General features: G+C 34.5%; 2 protein-coding genes across 2 annotated transcripts; both read right to left on the reverse strand.

Moving 5' to 3' along the window:
* Window positions 1-1,816: 1,816 nt before the first annotated feature.
* LOC121734712 (xanthine dehydrogenase/oxidase-like) lies at window positions 1,817-11,909 on the reverse strand. Its single transcript, XM_042125311.1, has 17 exons — window positions 11,867-11,909; window positions 7,375-7,550; window positions 6,888-7,048; window positions 6,410-6,795; window positions 6,112-6,332; window positions 5,657-5,759; window positions 5,361-5,488; window positions 4,955-5,251; window positions 4,705-4,866; window positions 4,473-4,601; window positions 3,904-4,397; window positions 3,575-3,758; window positions 3,264-3,459; window positions 2,422-3,188; window positions 2,157-2,349; window positions 1,968-2,081; window positions 1,817-1,887 (listed from the first exon to the last, which is right to left on the reverse strand). The coding sequence occupies exons 1-17, from the start codon at window positions 11,907-11,909 to the stop codon at window positions 1,817-1,819; spliced, it is 3,825 nt and encodes a 1,274-aa protein (XP_041981245.1).
* Window positions 11,910-17,640: 5,731 nt separating this feature from the next.
* On the reverse strand, window positions 17,641-23,353 carry LOC121734995 (xanthine dehydrogenase/oxidase-like). The gene is made up of 17 exons (XM_042125662.1): window positions 23,343-23,353; window positions 22,943-23,118; window positions 22,698-22,858; window positions 22,251-22,627; window positions 21,903-22,123; window positions 21,642-21,744; window positions 21,407-21,534; window positions 21,037-21,333; window positions 20,770-20,931; window positions 20,561-20,689; window positions 19,967-20,460; window positions 19,683-19,866; window positions 19,173-19,368; window positions 18,244-19,010; window positions 17,983-18,175; window positions 17,786-17,899; window positions 17,641-17,711 (listed from the first exon to the last, which is right to left on the reverse strand). Exons 2-17 carry the CDS (start codon window positions 23,039-23,041, stop codon window positions 17,641-17,643), a joined length of 3,696 nt encoding a protein of 1,231 aa, XP_041981596.1. The 5' UTR covers window positions 23,042-23,118; window positions 23,343-23,353.
* Between the last annotated feature and the right edge of the window lie 357 nt (window positions 23,354-23,710).

A 23,710-nucleotide genomic window follows, 5' to 3' on the forward strand; every position in this document is an offset into this window, starting at 1 on the left:
GATTTTATTTGATTAATTCTCAATTAGGTACGTACAATTCTGAAGTCGGTTTTCATCCAGGCCAATACTTAATGCATGGATTCACAGCATTGCACTTTTAAGCTAATTAAATAAAGGTATATTTTTAACTTTAAACGCGTTTCAATCTAAAATTTCTTACAATCACTCAACTGGCGCAGTGAAATTGGAAAAATTCAGCTATAAAATATTTAACTGGGAAAGTAATTTTTCCATTTCGAAGTGCAAGAAGCCCTAAAGTTGGGCTTTCAGGTGTTATTAGTATTCCAGCGACTGCCTGAGTTGTGAGACTCCGACTCTCGCCAACGATATATTTTTATAGATGTGCTACGAATGACATAATATTTGATGCTATAACTTATTTTTTTATTCTGTAGAAAATATGTTGTACTATAACATGACGTATAAATAAAATATCGTGTGGAAAATATTATTACTTATAATGTAATTGTAGTATCAGAGAAGTTGATTCATAGGCAGATGGCGACCTACGTAGTTTGGTTGAGTTATGTCAAACCCAACCGACAGATTACAATTTACTAATCATTCCGGCTCTTTTAGAGAAATTTGGCATAAAATACCATGTTATTTCATTAAATGCCATAAAAAATTCAAAAAGTCATATTGAGTACCATTTCTATAATATTCGAATACAAAATATCACATCTATGTGGACGATCATCGACTCGATCACTTTGTAAACAAAAGATATGTGTAAGTTTTGAAAGTTTTTGGGTTTTCCGGGCTTTGTCGGAGCCAGATAATATAGGTACATGGAAAGTGGATCGAGTTTATACTTTACGTGTTTGTTTGCTATAGGTAAAAGTTACTTTGCCAAAAGGGAGAATGTGTTTTGTTTTGCGTTTGTTTGCGGTTTTATCGTTACTATTCCAGGACGTAAAAGTATGCACAGAGATAGATATTTATTTTTATTGACCACTAGCTGTTGCCCGCGACTTCATCCGCGTAAACTGCATACAAAAAATGTAAAATATATCATCCTCCTTTTCGGAAGTCGGTTAAAAAGTAGCCTTAGTTATTCCTTACTACATCAGCTATCTGCCAAAAAAAGTCTCGTCAAAATCGCTCCAGCCATTTCGGAGATTAGCCGGAACAAACAGACAGACAGACAGACATACAGACAAAAATTGTAAAAAATGTTGTTTTGGTGTATGTAGCACATATACATGCTTCGGCACGAATGGGCCGGCTCGACCGGAGAAATACCACGTTCTCACAGAAAACCGGCGTGAAACAGCACTTGCGCTGTGTTTCGTCGAGTGAGTGAGTTTACCGGAGGCCCAATCCCCTACCCTATTCCCCTCTCTTCCCTCCCCTATTCCCTTCCCTTCCTTACTATATTAACCTATTCCCTCTTAAAAGGCCGGCAACGCAAAAAAAAATGCATGTAGTAAAAAACGGTTCTTTGAATATTACAAACAGACACTCCAATTTTATTTATATGTATAGACAATTACTATCATTATAATATTATAACACTTTCAAATTATACTTTTCATACTTGAAAGCTACGATAGAATTAAAACATACTTTCCGCCTTTGTGTTTTATTTAAAAATCTTACCCACCTTCTTTTGTGACTCTCACATTCACATTGGGTCTGCAGCATGCTTAACATGAATTTTAGAATGCTGTCTACTATAATAATAATTAATGAAGAAATAAAACAAAACACGAGAAATATTATTTTTCTTTTTTATTGAAATCAAATTACTTAAACAAAAAGTCCACTTTTAATCAAAATTTATTGCATTCAATTAAGCATACATTTTAAATTATTAGTAAAATTTGAATTGTTCCTTTATTGTAGCGCAATTTAAATAAATATTTTCAACTGAGTACGGGCCATCTGAAAATATATTAAAAACTTTGTAGAAGTACTTATTTAAAATTTAAAATATTTACAAATAATCATTTTGGTATACCAACCAATCTCATACCAAACGGTGCTCGGTATGCCAGAGTCAGTTCTAGCAGAAGTAATTGCTTCTCTCAAAGCTAATGGAACACTCACAGCCATGCAAGTAGCAGGTTCTCCAACAACTACAAACATTGAATTATAAAATACAAAAAAGTTAACTAACATTATTTATATTTCATTAACCTTAACTGTCATACCTTTAGCACCTAGAGCTCTCGGAGTACTAAATGACCCTTTCCGAAAATATACCCTGAAGTCCTGTGGGATATCCCTAGCTTGTGGTACATGGTACTCCCAGGTATGGTCACTTAGCACTTCCCCAGTTTGAGGGTCATAAACCATTCTCTCGCATGTCCAATAACCGAGTCCCATGATAAAAGCTCCTTCAACCTTAAATAAGTAATTATTATCTTCGCAAAAAAGGTTGCATTTACTTAATCTAAAAACCAAACAAGCTCGTACCTGGCCTACGTCAATAACAGGATTTAAACTCCGCCCTGTATCTTCAATTAAATCGACTCTTATTATTTCATGTTCCCCTGTTAAAACATCTATTTCTACTTCGGCTAATGTTACACCATAAACGTCAATATTTTCTTCATCACTAGCATTCAAAAGTCCATGAGTTTGTAAGCTGAGATCGGCATCAAAAGCAGCCCTTATAAGTTCCACCCACGTAGGATTTCCTAGTCTTGCCCTTATAGGTGCTAGTCTTCGTAGGAGCTCTTCGCAACATTTTTGCACACCAATTCCTATATTTTGTGAAGTAAGACTACCTGCAGTTGTAAAACCGTTGGGAGTAGTCACTGTATCATTACGTTTTACTTGAATCATGTCCACTGGAATTCCAAAATAGTATGCACAAATTTGTATCGCCTTAGTATTTATACCTTGCCCCATTTCCACTCCTCCGTGAGAGATAATAACTGAGCCATCTTGATGAAAAACAGATAAATTTACTTCATAGTAAAATGTGCCATACGGTGACCATTTCATCAATGTAAATCTAAAGCCTCGTTTTTTCCATCGATTTTCTTCATTAAAGTTATCTACATGCTTCCTTCTTTCTTTGTAGTTTGATTTAACCATGATAGTGTCAGTCATTTCTTGAATAGCATTATGTTTAGCTCTATCTAAGTTAGCAAGCCGGACCTGCAATGGGTCCAATCCTAATTCGTAAGCTATTTGTTCCATTACCATTTCAGCTGATATAATATTTTCTAAGGTTCCTGATAATTAACGAATATTTATTTTATGAGATTACACTTCTTAATTTAATGTACTATATAATAAAAAATATTTACCAGGCGCACGGCACCAAGTGTTAGATGCAGTGTCGGTTAAAGTATTGAAGCAAGTGTAGTTCCAAGGTGCCTGATCGTAGCAATTGTAGTACACATCCTTTCCCAAGTCAGATAAATTTTCATTGTATATGTACCCATTGTCGGAGTAAAGCACAAAGTTTATAAATTGGATTACTCCTTCTTTATTAACGCCAGCCTGTAACCAAAAATAATTGATATAGGTATAAGTAATAATTAGAAAATCATTTAAATTTCGATGTACATATTGTATGATACATTTTAATTATTGCAACATAAGCTTTAATGTTTACCTCAAAGTCAACGGAACACGGTAATCTTTTTCCAACAGCTCTCATATTTGTTCTCAAAGATTGTATAAACCTACAAGGCCTATTTAGTTTATAAACCACGAGATTGCATGCTACGGCCTGTTGGGTGTTGCGAGAAATTTTTATTCCATAAGCACCACCAAGTCTTCGAACACTCACATCAATCCTAAAATTATTGTATCCAAATATTGTGTATTCATTTCAATTATAAGTATAAGTTTTTTTTTATAAAATGGTGATACTATATTTTGATGTTTTTTTCCTGCAACATTACAAGATTATGAACATTACACAACTCGGCTCTTATTTACCTGCCTGCGTCTATTTTTAAAGCTCTTGAAGTCATGTCCTGAACAGCATCTATCCACTGTGTAGAAGCATAAGTTTTGATTCCTTCTTCTGTTGGGCGTGAAACACAACACAAAGTTTCCATAGAAAAGTGGTACTGTGTGTAAATAGTTATTTCGCCGCTTATTATTTGATGTATATCAGGACTTACTTTGGTGGCTGGTATATTTACAAAAAAAATGTTTCTCGACATATCTCTTTTTGCAACTTTTATATCTATCACAGGTTCTTTAACATCCGTATACGTTACATGTACTAATGTTGCTGCAAGTTCAGCCAAGATTTCTGTTTCTGCGACAACTATACCCAGAGGTTGATTAAAATATTTAACATCTCCATCACATAATAATTCCTCGTTTTCTCGTATGAGTTTACGATATTTGGTTACAACGGGGATGAAACTATTAACACCGGGTATATCTTTTGCTGAATAGAAGGCAATCACTCCTGGTCTCTCCTGATAGACGAGTAAAGAAAAACTTTAAATTTGCCTTAAGACCGCATTTATTATAATATTAAAAGTTTTACTTACTAATGCTCTACTAGGGTCAATATTGACGATTCTACCCCGAGGCACTGTTGTTAGAACAAAACATGCATATACTTCTCCCGGTAAAGTAGGTATGTCTTCAGTGTATTTTGCTTCACCAGCGCACTGAATCTATTTAAGTATAAAAAATATTATTATTATTTTTAAGTGTTTAACCCAATAAAAACATACATTTTGTAAGACTGATAGGTACAAATAGATATATTTAACTTACTATTCCCTCGAGTTTAGGTATAGGCTTATTTAAGGGATATACTTTGGGGTCTGTGTCAAACTCCTGCTGTCCGCTTGACAATGGTCTGGTTGCATGCTCTTTTATAGCTCCAGTGACGTAATGAGGACTCACTAGATTTTGCGGTGCCAAAGCTAGGAGGCCCTACGGAAACATTTTAAATACACAATCAGCAGAGTCTATGAAGAAAGTAATAAAATTCTTTTAAAAATTAATTAAAAATAGAACTCACTTTATAAAAAAGCGCTAAAGCAACTTGTTTCCGATATTGTACCGATGGATTAGGTGGCATTGGAACAACAGCGCCATCTAATTCTTCATCCAAAACACTCAGAACTTCTTGTAACGTTTCATTCAGAAAAAGTGATTTGCCAACAATGTGACTCTCAGTCAATAATGCTCTCGTGAAGAAAGGAGAAAGCCCGCCATAGGCAATTCTGCATTCTAATACTTTGTTTGTTGTACTTTCAAGCTTGTATAAAAATCCACAATTAACATAGGCGTGAGCATTTTGTGCTCGTGGCATTATCTGAGAATTTTTTTAATGTGTTGTAAGACATAATACTCATTATAAAAGCTTGAATAATAATAAAACGTAATGCATGATGTTTAGATCTTTTTCATTAAATGGTAGATACCTTATGCGTCCAAAGCTTATATTGATTATTTAATGGTGGGAAGAGAATATTTAATATTACTTTTCCCGTCATATCAAACTGAAGAAAATGCTCCATTGGTACTATCTCTGTTAGACCCGGTCCATGCACTGAAAATAATAAAATGATAATAATTATTACATAATAATTATTATCATTTTATTACAACAATAAAGTGAACTTTATTTTTAATATCTATGTAATAATTTATAGAATAGGAAGTAAAATAATAAATATTTATAGCTTTTTTGTTTCAATGAAAGGTTTTCGATACTTACAGATAGTTAGCTCTGCTCCTACAGTAGACAACAACAAAAATATATCACTTTGGAATTCTGGATATCGGTGTTTTACCATCAGATTACCAGCCACAGTTCCTATCTGAAAGTATTAATTTTAACAGGTAATAACAACTCTCACCAGCGTATTAATCTAAAAGCATTGTTCTTATGGCTTTAAGGGTGATTATAATAATTGTCTCTTACTTACTTATTGGAAGAGTTTTGACAATGTGATTGCATGATTATTTCATTCAGGAGCATAATAGGACCGTTTCAAAAAATGTCCTATTCATAATAAGTAATTCAAATTCAAATCGTAAATTATAGATAGTTTACCATTTGTCGCACCTTACTTTTTTTTCGTTTTTCATCATTTTATGAACCAGGGCTTTTATAAAGTAAATAGACAAAGCATCACAACAAAAATATCAGTAAACACTAACATAACTTACATTTCTTACGGGTATATGAGCTACCAATTCCAAATGTTCACTTAGCACTCTCAAGTATGCAAAATATTCATCCTCACTGACGTCTTGAAATATTTGCATAACTTTGGTTAATGTTGTGCCAGCACCAATCACCAGGTTCTGGTCTATATAATGACCTTGTAGCTCCCAAACATTAGAGATGTCTATTAGAAGTCTCGGATACTCCAGTATATTTACGACTCCTAATAAAAAATACTTCTGTTTATAATATGTTTTTACTATTTAAGATTATTATAATATGCGTGTTGCCTTTCCATACCTTTCCCAGTGTTTCCATTAATTAACATATAAGAGTCGGTTCCTTCTTCCATAAAAATGTTAAAAATATCATTGACCATTTCAACTCTGTACCAAATTCTGTCATCATGTAGTTTTAAATGTATTACTTTACTTGATACTTCTTCTTTAGTTATGACATACCAATCTTCGTTTAGATCTTTCTTATTATTATCTGGGCATTTCTTTTTATGAATAATTTTATCACATAGTTTCAGATCTTCTATATCAATTAAACTGTTAATTGGTGCATCGCTGCCAAATTTCTTAAATGCATCTAATATAGGTCTATAACCAGTACACCTGCATATATTACTAGATAGATCGTTTTCTATTTCAAAAATGGTGCGAGGTCTGGTGCTTAGTAAACTGTTGAGCAACATAATAAATTTCTTAAGTAAGAATAATAATATTTTCATACCATATCTTCATAGCTAGTTGATTGGTGTTTTCAAGGTTACCTGTACATAGCCATTACCCAGCCAGGACTACAGTAGCCACACTGCGTGCCGTTGTCTCTGGCAAGGGTGACCTGCAGTGGGTGGTATCCCTGCAGCCTGTTGCCAATGTGCTCTATGGTGCTGATCTCCCAGTCTTGACACGAAGTTATCGACACCATACACTAAAAGAAATCCATGCTTATATTTTAAATTAGGCAGGTAAACTCTATGTGTATGTCTGTTATTCCAATCCAGTGATCAAATCCAACGCTAGAGAGATCACTGGTCGAAATAAAGTAAACCCGCTATTATTTGTTCACACTTAAGCCACTTAGCCAATTTAGATACAATTTAGACGATTCCTTTTTCGTAGGAAAGAATACTTCACAAGTGGTTCCATGATAAGGAAAAACTGTTTGAAGTCGTTTTTTTTTTTTTGTTAAAACTGATCTCGTAGTTTTGATCGACGTTTAACTCATAAAAAATCGTACCCAAAAATTTGACTTACAGCATTGACTCCTTGCACAATGTGCCTCCCGAAAGCCGCGTCATCTGATGGTCTCGAATAACTCACTATACAGGCTCCACAGCCAGCCTCTTTACACATGTACTTGGTACCTCGCAGCTCTGCGACCTTCCTGATGTAATCCAGAAGGGTGGTTGTGGACGAAACTTCATTTCCAACTATGAATTATTGACATCTTTTATTATTTTACTACATGACGCCCGCAACTTCGTTGCCCCAAAATTCGTGTATCGCGCTGGAACCGTACATTTTTCGGAATAAAAAGTATCCGATGTCCTTTCCTGGGACTCCAAGTATTTCCATACCTTTCAGCAAAATCAGTTCTGCTGTTTGGGCGTGAAGAGGTAACAGACAGACAGATACAAGTAAGATACAAGTAAGTATGCGAAAGTTCGCATTTATAATATTATATTAAAGGTATATAACTATGTAGTATGGATTGTAAATTATACTAAGTGACTCGGATATTTGGATATAATTATAGAGTACTTAAGAAAACTCGTTTAACGGTGTTTGTTGCTAGACTTTAGACGAAAATGGCTATTAGCTAGAGTCTAGACCATTTTTTTCCAATTTTATGCTCTTGGTAGATTTAAGAATTGATCAAAATCGTTTTCATCTCTAAATAACGTTATAGCAGACCCAACGGCGCACAAGTTGAATTGAACTATAGAATTTAGTTTGTTATTATTTTTAGCAATATTCCGCGAAAACAACTTCCACCTTTAAGTAAATGAGTGAGTGTACGCATAGACATGCGTACAGCACCTCCCTCCTCCCACACTGCCTATGCGTACACTCGCATGCAAGAACTTGCAAACACCACCACCACACAAGCAATAATGTTGGCAAATCCGTGCAAGGCCCCTCACCACCATGCAGGTTGAAAACCTCGACGCGCGTTTCGCCCCAACACCGGAGCATCCTCAGGATGTGGACTCTACGAACAACGTCCGTTAAGTGCCGCCAACGGCCAAAACACCGCCTTTTATACACTATCGAGCCCCGCTACTATCCCCACTACCCCCACTACTCTCACTAGTACCCCCGAACATATTAATAAGCGGTGACGTAGTCAAGCAAGTTTGGTCATTAACTATGGATTTCCGCAAAGTAACGCCTGATTCCATTAACTAAATTATATTACTCAACCTTTTTTATAAATTTTTTTTATCTAATATATAAAATTCTCGTGTCACAGTTTTCGTTGCCATACTCCTCCGAAACGGCTTGACCGATTCTCATGAAATTTTGTGAGTATGTTGAGTAGGTCTGAGAATCGGCCAACATATATATATATATATATATATATATATATATATATATATATATATATATATATATATATATATATATATATATATATATATATATATATATATATATATATATATATATATATATATATATATATATATATATATATATATATATATATAAAAAAACAACGTTTGCCGGGACAGCTAGTAAGTATATCTATACTAATATTATAAATGCGAAAGTATCTCTGTCTGTCTGTCTGTCTGTCTGTCTCGCTTTCACGCCAAAACTACTGAACCGATTGCAATGAAATTTTGTACACAGTTATTCTAGAGTCTGAGAAAGGACATAGGCTACATTTTGATGTGGGAAAATATCTTATTTCCATGAAAATATCGATGAAAATTTATTCGCATTGCGCAGGCCAGCGCTCATCCCGGGGGTCCTGGGTTCGAGTCCCGCAGGCGGAACAAGTTTTCAATGTTCCTGGGTCTTGGATGTGTATTAAAATAATATTTCAAAAATCTTAAATATATTTTATGTATAATATTATAAAAAATCCAGAAATATATCGACGCAATTTAGTTCTAATACGATTCAACAGATGGCGTTTTATTTTATTTTAGTTCTAATACGATTCAACAGATGGCGTTTTATTTTTTACTTAAATATATTTTATGTATCTATACTTCTATACTAATCCATACTAAAATTATAAATGCGAAAGTATCTCTGTCTGTCTGTCTGTCTCACTTTCACGCCAAAAACTAATATTATAAATGCGAAAGTATCTCTGTCTGTCTGTCTCGCTTTCACGCCAAAACTACTGAACCGATTGCAATGAAATTTTGTACACAGTTATTCTAGAGTCTGAGAAAGGACATAGGCTACATTTTGATGTGGGAAAATATCTTATTTCCATGAAAATATCGATGAAAATGAATTCGCATTGCGCATGGCCAGCGCTCATCCCGGGGGTCCTGGGTTCGAGTCCCGCAGGCGGAACAAAAAGTTTTCAATGTTCCTGGGTCTTGGATGTGTATTAAAATAATATTTCAAAAATCTTAAATATATTTTATGTATAATATTATAAAAAATCCAGAAATATATCGACGCGATGCAATGAACATTTTAGTTCTAATACGATTCAACAGATGGCGCTTTTTTTTACTTCGTTGGAACATAAAACTAATCATACTTATTAGTTATTATGTTTTTGTTTATAGTTTTTAATACGTTAGAATATTATGTTTAATAATATTATCACTTGCTATAATAATAATCAATCTATCTTATCTTATAGAACTCCTACTGCATTTCTAAGGAGTTCGAGTGTGTTGTGTTGTGGCCTATATTCCATCCAGAAAATATATCAATTTAATTCTAATATATGAAAACATTTTAATTCTAATATATGAAAACAGATGGCGCTTTATTTTTTACTTCATTATTATAACAGAACTAATCATACGGTACCTACTTTATTATATATTATTGTTTTTATTCATAACTAGCTGTTGCCCGCGACTTCGTCCGCGTGGACTTTAGTTAATAGCGCGCGGTGTCAACAAAATTTGTGTCAAATTTAAAAACTTTTTAAAACCCTGGTAAGTGGTACCCCTCTTAGGGCCGCGCTACACCGGAATGGCAGCGCTGAAAGTGCTTGCCTCGCCGCTGCCATTCCAGTGTAGCGCGGCCCTTAATCAAAATACCCAAAAACAGCTGTGCAGTGTGCACATAATCTGTACTAATATTATGAATGCGAAAGTATCTCTGTCTGTCTGTCTGTCTGTCAGTCTCGCTTTCACGCCAAACGCCAAAACTACCGAACCGATTGTAATGAAATTTTGTATACTGATAGTCTAAAGCCTGAGAAAGGACATAGGCTACTTTTTTACTGGAAAAAAGGGTTGTAAGGGTCGTAAATTTGTTCAAAAAATTCATAATAGATGGCGCCGTGCGTCTTCTACATCGCGCTGACGCTTGCTCAAAAGTCTTTCTATAAGAGGTGGTATCATCCTACATTTAAGTCTCGATTTTTTAGATTGTTATATCTATTCTACGGTATTAAATAACTCAGTACTTTATCTGTGCAGGCAGTGACGTAACCTTAAGACCAAATTTCACCAACGACTGTTAAAGTTAATGCTCGAATTAGTATCACGTTAGCTGTTTTGTTTTTCATATGAATGAAAGAGAAGACAGGATATTTTAACAAGCTGTTAACACTAACAGACGTTGGTGAAATTGGGGCTAAACCTATCAATGATAAATAGTTTATGGGTAAAGTTGTGTAATTGGGGGGCTAAATAAGCTTTAAAATTTGGCATAATATATAAAGTTTAACATACAAAAATGAAGTACTTATTGTTTGCACACTGCACAGCTGTATTGATTTAAGGGGTACCAGGGTTTTTTTATAAAAGCTTTTGACACCAATTTTGTTGACATCGCGCGCTATAAACTGAAGTCCACGCGGACGAAGTCGCGGGCAACAGCTAGTATAAAAATAAATCCATTTTCGCGTGGTCACGACATCACGCGTAAACGGCTGGGCCAATTTTGCTGAAATTTGGCATAGAAATACTTTGAGTCCCGAAGACGAACATATTTTGTCCGGGAAAATGTACGGTTACTGCACAATATACTTTTATGATTTGCGCGTAAACTATTCACTTGATTTTGATGAAGTTTGGTATTGAGATACTTCACTTCTCGGGAAAGGACAAGGGATACTTTTTGTCCCGGAAAATGTACGGTTCCCACACAATAAACTTTAATGATTTTCGCTTAAACTATTCAATCTATTTTGACGAAATGGGCGAAATACTTTATATGGCAAAACAGCGTCTTTGCCGGGACAGCTACTTATTAATAAATTCAGCTCCATCGGTGGCACAGGAGAGAGAACTACAGGGGAGACTTTTGCCCTACAGTGGGATAGATAAGGCTTGTAATAATAACATGTATAAACATAAAAAATGCTACTCTCTTTGAACTGATTTGTCTAATTTTAGTCTTGAAATATTCGTGAAAGTCCAGGGAAGGCTCATATGGAAAGTAGTACAAATTTCATCGGGTCATCTAGTATTATTTAAAATATCTGCTTAAGGAGTACCTCATAATATTATGTAGTAATTTAGTTTTAATTCTTTTACATCCTAAAAGATCTAATAAGGAATTCTGATTAATATCAAAATTAGTAACATTTTACCTGAATGCTTCACGCCATTGAGAGTAAAAGTCACTCTGTCCATTTTCACTCACAGAGCCACTTAGTATATATTACGAGTATCGCACGGTCGGGAACACTGAGCAGTGAGCAAATTGGATATAGTTTACACTTTACATATCGATACGCTATAGGTGAAAGTAACTTCAGGCGTAATTAGGGAAAATGGATCTATTTTCATAGCTAATGCAAGTTGCATAAGAATGTGCCTGTAATTGAGTCCAATTAATTGTAAGGTATTATAGTGTTTTTACCCATCAATCCCCAAGCGGCACCCGGCTGCCGCATAGTAATTGAAAATGTATTGTGTCTGCAATTCCCACGGTCGATGTATTAAAAATGTTCTACCAGACATAAAAATTAAATGCTTATAATATTAAGCCATCCACCAGACCAGAATCTAGTTTCTAGAAAAAACAAAATATGACATTTAGAACGTTTTGTTGTTACTATAAAATAAAACGCAGATGTAAAAATATCTATCCTCTTCCCCCCGGACCGCCGACCAGTGCAGTTGTGTTACCAAAACCTTATATTTTCTTTTATTTAAACATTTAAATAATCAAATAGTGAATTTAATTACAAGTAAAATAATAGGAGACCATAAACGCAGAAGAGATATCCCGACAACACTTGCGCCAAGCTTGTGAGTAGCAATTCCTTTCTACATCTCTAACATATCAACGCACGGGTGACTTCTTGAATCTATGCGCTCCTGGTACGCCGCTCCGAAGAAGCCCACCAATCTGCGCAGGAGCATTGTCGGCCATCTTTCCGTCGAACAAGTACCCCGCCTAGAGCTACACCCCCGAGAAGACATTGGCTGTTACTAGGCCACTCCTACTATTTTTATTTTAAACTACCCCACAAAAAATTATTTCATTATTATACAATGAATAAGTCACAGTCAACATCGGACTTAGCTAACACCTTGGACACTGAAGGAACCCCTCAAAATCCTGCCTCTAAACGCGGTAAAAGGGCGAGAGAGGAGAACTTACCCATGGAATTTGAAAATTTCAAGGAAGAAATAAAAGAAATTATCAACAAATTTATTACGTCTCAAGATTGTCAAATGAAAAATATTGTAACTAATCTCAATAATATTCAACAAACTAACTTAAACATCGAAACTTCGGTTTCTTTGCTGTCAAATCAATATGAGGAGTTCAACAAAAAAATTAAAAAAATTGAAAATGACATCTCTAAAAATCGAGAGTATATACTTTTTCTAGAGGACAAGATTGAGGATGTACAACGTTCACTTCGTAAAAACTTCATAGAGATTAAGAACGTTCCCCGAAAAATAAATGAGGCCCGCGATGACCTAATTAATATGATAACATGTTTAGGCAAATCAATTGACTTGAACATTGAGCCTCAAGACATAAATGATATATATAGGCAAAGAGTTAAGCAAGATAGTGGAAGAACTCCGCCAATTGTTTTAGAATTAAGATCGACTATCCTGAAAAATGAACTTCTAAAAAAAGTAAAAACATTTAATAAAAAAAACAAGAGCAAACTCCAATGTAAGCAACTGGGTTTCACCTCTACCACAGAGTCACCGGTGTATGTTTCTGAACAACTTACCCCAAAAAGCGCCCGTCTCTATTTTCTGGCTCGAGATCTTATGAAAACAAAGAATTATAAATTTTGCTGGACCAGTTTTGGAAAGGTTTTCGTCAGGAAAGAAGAGTCTTCGCGTATTATTAATATTATCAGTGAAGCCCAAGTGCAAAAATTAATGCAGAATGAGTGACTAGTTTATGCTTTAAATTATAAAAGCTTAAAATCCTTATTTTTTGCTACTTATGTTAGTTTAAGTATACTCGTATTAATATTGCATGTTCGCGTTCAGTATTGCATTGTCAACTTAAACATTTTAATTTTTAATATAAGATTGAGCTCCTTAATTATTATAGTACTGCATGTTCTACAAATGCTATATTATGTTTCCATAGATACTAAGAAATTAGCTTTTAAATACTGTATCATGAATTCCAACTGTTCATTCCTAACTCTCATTTCTAACTTTGTGACAAACAAAATACAAAAACACATGAAACTACAAAGCACAACTAAATACTATCATAATAATATTGCGTTCGTGACAAAATATTTAACTAAACAAAAATTTTATAAACTCGCAATTAAATTTCATTATATTATACAGATATACATTAAAATACATGGAATATTAGATTACGGCACGTTACATTTTCTTACACATATAATGAGGATTTATGTTGCATATTTTATTAAAATTTCATATATTATTAACACGAGATTTGTCAAAACGGTTTTGCATTTTAAAATATCTATCATTAATTTGTTAATTAGTTTTGGATATCTGCGACCACTAGCTGATTTTGGATTTATCAATGGATAATAATCAGCTTAGTGTTCTGCAAGAAGTAGATGACTTAAATTCGTTCAAAGCATTTTCTTGCAACATAGAAGATCTTAATGACTACAATAGTAGTTCAGATTTTACAATTTTAACGCAAAACATTAGAAGTGTTTATAGAAATTTTGATGATTTTCAAGTCACTCTTTCAAAATTGAACTTTGATGTTGATGTTATTATTTTTACAGAGTGTAGATTAAATATAAATAAGAATTTGCCATTATTAAGAAACTATACCGCTTATCAAACTCTCAGGCAGTTTAATCAAAACGACGGTGTGGTGACTTACATAAAAAATAATATTGATGTTAGAGTAGAAGAGATAAAATTAAACCATGCTTCTGCGATACAAATAGTTGCTTCAAATTTTACTATCCTTGGAATATATAGATCGCCATCTCAAAACAACGCGGAACTATTTATTAATTCCCTTGAAGCTTACCTTCAAAAAAATAGGTCTAAGAAAAATATAATAATTACAGGTGATATTAATATTAACCTCCTACCAAGATCATGCGAAAAGTCCCTTGATCGACAAAATAGACTAAGCTATTTAAGCCTTTTGCACATGCATGGGTTTTTACCGGGTCATACTCTACCAACAAGGGAAGAAAATTGCCTGGACCATATTTTTATAAAAACAGATATGCAAGTATATTCCCCACTCGTAGCCGTGCTTAACACGACAATTACAGACCATTTAATGACTTTCCTAAAAATATCAAATATTAAATTAAAAGTTAAAAACCAGAAATATATTAAACATGTGGATTATGAGGGTGCTTACAAATTATTAATTGCAACAGATATATCCCAATTTGGCATATTTAATGATCCCAATGATTTTGCCGAAGCCTTTGTTAAAATGGTTCAGACGGCTATTGATCTAAATACCAAGACAAGGGTGAATAGCAGCAGCAAACGTATCATTAAGCCATGGATCACAAAAGGAGCGCTTCGATGCATTCGCCTAAGGAATAAGATGCAACTAAAATTAAGAAACGATCCAGAAAATTCTATATTAAAAATAACATACAAACGTTTTCGTAATTTCTGCACGGACCAAGTAAGAAAACTCAAAAGGCAATATAACGGTAGGAAAATTCTTGACTGTGTAAAAGATTCAAAAAAATTATATAATGCTATTAATGAGATTACGCAATTCAAAGGTCAAAAGTCTAGTAACACTAATTTGCTATATATAAAATCAGAACCACTCGACTCTATTAATTATGTGAATCAATACTTCGTAAACATAGGAAAAAGTCTGGCTAAAGCTATTGACTACACATCGGTACATCAATTTAATGACTGTTGTGGTGCCATATATCCTCACCCTTCATCTTTTGCCTTGCTTGATACTGATTCCCAGGAAGTGGCCTCCGTTCTTGGAAGCATCTCTTCCAGTAGTGCTCCTGGATGGGACAGCATTCCTACCAGCTTTTTTAAAAGAACAAAAGATTTTTGCGTCCCTTTGCTCACAGATTTAATTAATCTCTGTTTCAGTACAGGAACTTTTCCTTCTGTGTTTAAACGCTCTATTATTACTCCTGTTTACAAAAATGGTGACACACACGATGTTGCAAACTATAGGCCTATTTCAGTATTACCAGCTTTCTCCAAAATCCTAGAGAAACTTTTGAATAACCGACTAATAAGCTTTCTAGATAGAAATAACATTCTCTCCGATTTCCAATTCGGCTTTAGGAAAGGACTTTCAACTCAAGATGCGATCAAAGCACTGTCATCTCTTATTATTGAGAAAGTGGATAAGGGATATAAATGTTTGACTGTATTTTTGGACTTAAAAAAAGCCTTTGATACAGTGTCCATCCCAACTCTTATAAAAAGACTTGAATTTATTGGTCTACGAGGTTTACCACTATCTCTTTTAATAAGCTACCTCAGCGAACGAAAACAGGCTGTCAAGATTGATAACATTGTCGGTTCTGAAGAGGATGTAACGTTTGGCGTTCCTCAAGGAAGCGTTATCGGGCCGACTCTGTTTTTGATTTATATTGACAGTATGTGTAGGATTTACATCCGAAACGGAAAAATCTTTTGTTACGCAGACGACACGGCTATAGTTTTCTTTGGAACTTCATGGGAATCAGTAAAAAAGATAGCTGAGGAGGGACTCGCCCGAATTGCTAAATGGTTGAAGGAGAGCTTACTTACGCTAAATACTGACAAAAGTAATTTTATTTGCTTCACCCCGAGCTCTAGATCCCAACCCACTTCTGACTTCAGACTTCGAATCCATTCTTGTGGTATCTATGATAATATAAACTGTAATTGTAATCAGATCAAAAAAGTAACATCTACCAGATATCTCGGTGTTATTATAGATCAAAGACTGTCATGGCACGAGCATATAGACACTACAATTTCAAGAATTAGAAAGTTTATTTGGATATTTAGAAATCTAAGAACTGTTATGTCTAGTAAACTTCTAAATAAAATTTATGTTTCTCTGGTGCAATCGGTTATTACATACTGCATACCAATATGGGGTGGTGCGACAAAGACTAGATTCCTTGACCTTGAAAAAGCTCAAAGATCACTAATTAAGGTCATGTATTTCAAGCCCTATAGATTTAGTACTCACACCCTCTACTCTCTTAGCGACCTCCTCACGGTTAGAAAATTATACGTATTTAATGTAATTCTAAGCCTGCATAAAGACCGACCCACGACTACCACTAGTAATAGAAGACGGAGTGCTAATGTTATTCCTGTTTGTCCAGTACGTACCGAATTCGCTAGACGTCAATATCTTGCTCAATCATCTTACCTTTATAATTTAATAAATCGTAAGCTAAATATCTTTCCGCATACTCTGCATGAGTGTAAAGTGTCGTTAAATGAGTGGATAAAAACTATCACATATGATGACCTAGAGAATTTGCTTAAAAGAGTAGTTTGACTATAAAGGAACAAACATTCATACATACACACACACGTACACATACACATAAACACGCACATACACTGTACACACATACAGGAAGAGAGCTTAGTATAAATTAATATAAACAAAAACATAATATGTAATGTATATTTTACAAAACGGATTTTATGCATGATGAATCTGGTCATTATATTTTTGTTATTAAAATTAGTACATAGTATATATTATGTAAGTTCTTATGTTATTGTTTCTCAATTTTGTTAAGTAACTGAGGGAATGAGCGAGACATCCCCAACACAAGTAATTATTTACTTAATGGGGATGCCTCATAATAATATTGTAAGTATGTGATTTTATTGAGAAATAAAGATTTATTTTATTTATTATTAAAAAAAATATGGTTTTAATAAAACTGTTATTTACTTAACAGGGTATTTAGTTTAATTTGAATTGTTCTCTTTTTGTAGCACTGTTCAAATATATCTTTTCCACGGTGTAAGGACCATCTGAAAGTAATACAAAAGTTATATTTTATATGTCAAAACTAAATTAGCAAAGGATTTTGATTGGGTGTACATACCAATATCATACCACACTCTACTGGATATGCCAGAGTCAGTCCTAGCTGCAGTGATAGCTTCTCTCAGAGCTAAAGCGATACCGACGCCCATACACGTAGCTGGCTCGCCTACGACTGAAAATGAAATAAAACAGTGTCAAAAGAACAGAACAGATCTTACACGAAATATCGATAAGTCAATATTCAAATAAACAAACCTTTAGCTCCAAGTGCCTTCGGAGTACCAAACGATCCTTTTCTGAAATACACTCTAAAGTCCTCCGGGATATCTCTAGCTTGTGGAACATGATAGTCCCAAGTACGGTCAGTGAGAACCTCTCCTGTTGGGGGATCATATACCATTTCTTCGCAAGTCCAGTAACCAACTCCCATGATAAATGCTCCTTCAACCTAAAAACCATAAAATATTTTTTGATTGAACAAAAAGTCACCCTTTAAATTAAAAAAAAAGTACCAACCTGCCCAACATCAATATCAGGATTCAAACTTCGCCCAGTGTCTTCAATTAAGTCAACTCTTTTGATTTCATGCTCTCCAGTCAAAACATCAATTTCTACTTCAGATAATGTTACTCCATACACATCAGAATATTCTTGATCACTTGCATTAACTAGGGCATGTGTCTGTAAATCCAAATCAGCGGCAAAGGCAGCTTGAATAAGTTGTTCCCATGTAGGATTTTCCAACTTTTCTCTCACTGGAGCCAATATTTGTAATAGTGCCTCACAACATTTTTGAACGCCAATTCCTACATTCTGGGAAGTAAGACTACCGCCAGTTGCAAAACCATTTGGTGTGGTCAATGTATCGTTTGGTTTAATTTGAATTTTTTCAACTGGAATTTTCAAATAGTACGCGCATATTTGCACTGCTTTAGTATTTACGCCCTGTCCCATTTCCACTCCTCCATGCGATATAATAACTGCACCGTCGTCATGAAATACACTCAAATTGACATCATAGTACTGGGTTCCAAATGGAGACCACTTCAAGAAGGTGAATCTTAGTCCTCGTTTTTTCCATCTATTTTCTTTGTTGAATCTTTCCACGTTGTTTCTTCTTTCTCTATATTCTGCTTTAGCCATTATGGAGTCAGTCATTTCTTGGATAGCGTTATGTCTCACTCTGTCTAAGTTAGCAAGTCGTACGTTCAATGGATCTAATCCTAATTCATATGCTATTTGTTCCATAATCATTTCAGTAGATGTAACATTTTCTAAGGCTCCTGAAATAATTGTAACCGTTTTAGAATAAACATTGAAAAAGATAAAGATTACTTTTAACAATTTTAGAATAAATGTGCGTGCGAGCGTGTGAAATTCTAAAGTTTATAGCAACAATTTAACTCATCTATAACTTAAATTAATAATTTTAATATTATGCTAACCAGGAGAGCGACACCACGTATTGGAGGCTGTATCTGTAACAGTATTGTACGAAGTATAGTTCCAAGGCCCTCGGTCGTAGCAATTGTAGTACAAGTCCATTCCCAATGACGTGAAATTTTCATTGAATATATAGCCATTGTCAGAGTAAATAGAATACTTAATATATTGAATAACTCCTGTATCACTGACAGATGCCTGAATATTATAAAGAAAAATATAATGTTGCTGCTAAATACAGTATTCGGCAACAAGCCAAGAACGCTGGACTTTCGGCATAAAAATACCATTCAATATCCCTTTCATTATCAATTTAATATTGTATTAATTCAGTATTCGTGTTCCTCGATCGTGGAAATCGCAGACACAATATTCAATTGTTACTTTTCAATTGTTATGTGGCACCCGGGTGCCGCTTGGGGACTGTAGGGTTAAATTTTAATGACAGACGTTAATGAATAATATTATAAAAATAATTTATTTGTGCTAGCAATAGCTACACTATAATTTACCTCAAAGTCAACAGAATTTGGTAGTCTTTTACCAACAGCTCTCATGTTTGTTCTCATAGACTGAATAAACCGGCAAGGCCTATTTAGCTTAGAAACCACGAGATTGCATGCCACAGCCTGTTGTGTTGGTCGAGTAATTTTCAACCCAAAACCACCTCCGAGCCTTCGAACACTTACATCAATCCTAGTAAAGTATGAAAAGAAGATTAGAATATTATATTTTATATTTAGAGATTGATTATTATATTATGATACTAATTTTCTAATTTAAATTTTATCTTTACCTGCCTGTATCCATTTTTAATGCTCTTGACGTCATGCCTTGAATTCCATCTATCCACTGGGTAGTAGCGTAAACCTTAATTCCTTCTTCTGTTGGATGAGAAACACAAGCCAATGTTTCCATACAAAAATGATACTGGGAATATATTGTTCTCTCACCAGTTATAATGCGGTTAACATTTGGACCTACTCTGGTAGCTGGTATATTCAAAGTTAAAGTATTTCTTGCAGGATCTCTCTTGGCAATCTTTATATCCAACACAGGTTTTTTTACATCGGTGTAAGTAACATGTACTAATTTAGAGGCGATTTCAGCCAATTTCTCCGTTTCTGCGACAATGATACCTAGAGGTTGGTTGAAATACTTAACATTTCCATCACAAAGTAGTTCTTCATCCCTTTGTACGAGTACTATGTATTTTGGATTAACGGGAATAAAACTGTTAATCCCAGGTATATCAGCTGCAGAGTAAAATGCAATCACTCCTGGTCTTTCCTGTATAATGCACATGAAATGGATTGATCGTTATTTCGTTTTATTTTACAATAGAAAATATTGACATAAAATTAAACTGAAATAATATTTTATTACATACCAATGCTTTGCTGGGGTCTATTTTGACTATTTTACCTAATGGAACTGTAGTTAAAACGAAACATGCGTATACTTCTCCGGGCAATGTAGGTACGTCATCCGTATACTTCGCTTCACCAGCACACTGAAGCTAATTAAAAAAAATACATTCATAAAATGTTGCTTTACTATAATATAGATTTACCCTCAATATTTTATTTTACAACTTACCAGGCCCTCCAATTTAGGTATTGGTTTATTTAATGGATATGTCGCTGGGTCGGTATCAAAATCTTGCTGTGCCTTTGAAACTGGCCTTGATTCGTGTATTTTTATTGCTCCAGTTGCATAATAGGGACTGATTTCATTTTTTGGAGCTAATGCTAGAATGCCCTTGTATAAAATTAAATGTAATATTATATTATTAATAATTTTTCAATTCAAATTCGAATTTTGGCAAATTAATATTACGATATTATGATAATTTATAAAACTTACTTTATAAAATAGTGCTAAAGCAACATCTTTTCGATATTCAACCGATGGGTTTGGTGGCATTGGAACAACAAAGAGGGTCAGTTCTTGGTCCAAAACAGATAATGCTCCTTGTAATGTTTCATTGCTAAAAAGTCGTCGACCAACAACAAAACTTTCTGTTCTGGCTGCTCTTGTGAATTTAGGAGATAGACCACCGTAGGCAATTCGACATTCTAACACCTCTTTTGTTACTTTATCAAGCTTATATAAAAATCCACAGTTTACGTAAGCGTGTGAGTTTTGTGATCGAGGCATTATCTGCAACAGAGTAAGCAAAAGGTTTAAAAATTGTAATAATTGTTGTTATGTTACCAAACTTAATTAATTATACCTTATGTGTCCAAATTTTATATTGACTATTCAGTGGTGGGAATAGGACGTTTAATAATATTTTGCCTGTCATATCCAACTGGAGAAACTTATGCATGGGTACCACTTCCGTAAGTCCGGGTGCATACACTGAAGATAACATAATATTTTTTTAAGTACTTTTATAGCTAGACTTGGATATTATTTATTATAAATACCTAACGCTTAGTTCACAAAGGCTCTTATTAAATACTCACATATAGTTAGTTCTGCTCCCACAGTTGTCAATAACAAAAATACATCAGATTGAAATTCAGGGTGACGGTGTTTCACCATCAAATTGCCAGCTATTGTTCCTACCTGAAAATATGTGTAGGGCACTCAATCTTGTGTCTTGAAAAGATTAAATTAGCTAACAATAGAATTTTAATAAAATTGTTAGGTAAAACATTAATTAGTAGAAACTAAACATCTACATTTATAAACTCAATTCAACACAGTTAATTCCTAAAACTTACGTTTTTAACAGGTATATGAGCAACAACGTCCAAGTGCGCCTTCAGCACTTTTAGGTACGAAAAATATTCATCTTCACTAATATCTTCAAAAATTTCCATAACCTTAGTCAGCGTTGTGCCAGCACCAATTACCAGATTCTGGTCTAAATAATGACCTTGAAGTTCCCATACACAAGAGATGTCTATGAGCAATCTTGGATACTCAAGAATGGGTACTACCCCTAAAACAGTTTGTAAGTTTCTCGTCATTATCAACCTAAAATCTTAAACTTAAAAAACGTGTGACTTCATGTTATTATAATTAAGTATAACTTCGATCTGAATTTTAATTTAAGAAAAATATCTTACCTTTTCCAGTATTTCCATTAATCAACATGTAAGAATCAGTTCCTTCTGTTATAAATATATTGAAAATGTCGTTTATCATTTCAACCCTATACCAAGTTCTATGATCGTGTAGTTCCAGGCGTATCATTTTATTTGGTACTTCTTTTGCAGATACCAAATACCAATCAGTGTTGTCAATTTTTCTTTCACATTTTCTTAGCTCATTGTCTTTGTGGCAGAGTCTTAAATCTTCTATATCAATCAGCTTATTAGGTGGAGCGTCCGAAGCAAATTTTTTAAATGCTTCTAAAATAGGTCTGTAACCTGTACATCTACAGGTATTGCTAGAAAGATCTCTTTCAACATCCAGCATCGTCCGAGGTTTTGTTTTTAGTAAGCTGTTGGTAAATTTTTAATCAAGACATGAACTGGTGGTATAATTCTTATTCTATCGTATTCCACATTTACCTGTACATAGCCATGACCCAGCCAGGACTGCAGTAGCCGCACTGCGTGCCGTTGTCTTTGGCGAGGGTGACCTGCAGCGGGTGGTATCCTTTCAGCCGGTTCCCGATGCCCTCAATCGTGCTGATCTCCCAGTCTTGGCACGAAGTTATAGACACCATACACTGAAAATTTTAAGAGAACATATGAAACATAAGTGAAGATAATATGAAACATGTTACTATTCCATAATATAAATTAAGACTTACAGAATTCACTCCTTGTACAATGTGTCTCCCAAAAGCTGCATCATCAGATGGTCTGGAGTAACTCACTATACAGGCTCCACAGCCGGCTTCCTTGCACATGTACTTAGTTCCACGTAAATTCGCCACCTTACGGATGTAGTCCAGGAGAGTTGTGGTTGAAGATACCTCATTTCCAACTGAAATATTTTTAAAATGCACTTTAAGAGTGAGAGAGCCATTCTTCGACACAAATGGACCAACATGACCGGGAATTTTAAGTACTTAAGTACCAAGAACGTAAGTGCTCAACTCTTAATAACTTCTTAAAACTTTTCGGTTCTTACAAGTGTCCATGAGCAATGTCAATCGCTTGTCATATTTCCTGCTTCATTTCCATGCAAATTAAGATGATATTTTTTACCTGAATGTTTCACTCCGTTTATAGTAAAAGTCACTCGATCCATCTTCACAGGCGCGAAGCAAGCACTACATCTGTATTGCGAGTCTCGTCACGGTCTCGTGATTTGTGTACTTATTGATATACGTGTTACAATTGTAAACAAATACGGTCTGCAACAATAATCCTTCTTGCATGAGAAAGGGGTCTAATACTTCATCTGCTTTTCCCCTTCTTCATTCCATTTACCTGCGTGAATACAGAATCCCATGAAAACACTGTACTTTTTACTATTGATGAATTACGTAATCTACAGGATACATATTATACTATTTTAATATTACTTAGGATATCACTTTTCGCTGATTGCTCAAAAGTTAATTGTTAAATTT

This window comes from Aricia agestis, chromosome 16 (genome assembly GCF_905147365.1).
Source record: "Aricia agestis chromosome 16, ilAriAges1.1, whole genome shotgun sequence".
Taxonomy (NCBI): domain Eukaryota; kingdom Metazoa; phylum Arthropoda; class Insecta; order Lepidoptera; family Lycaenidae; genus Aricia; species Aricia agestis.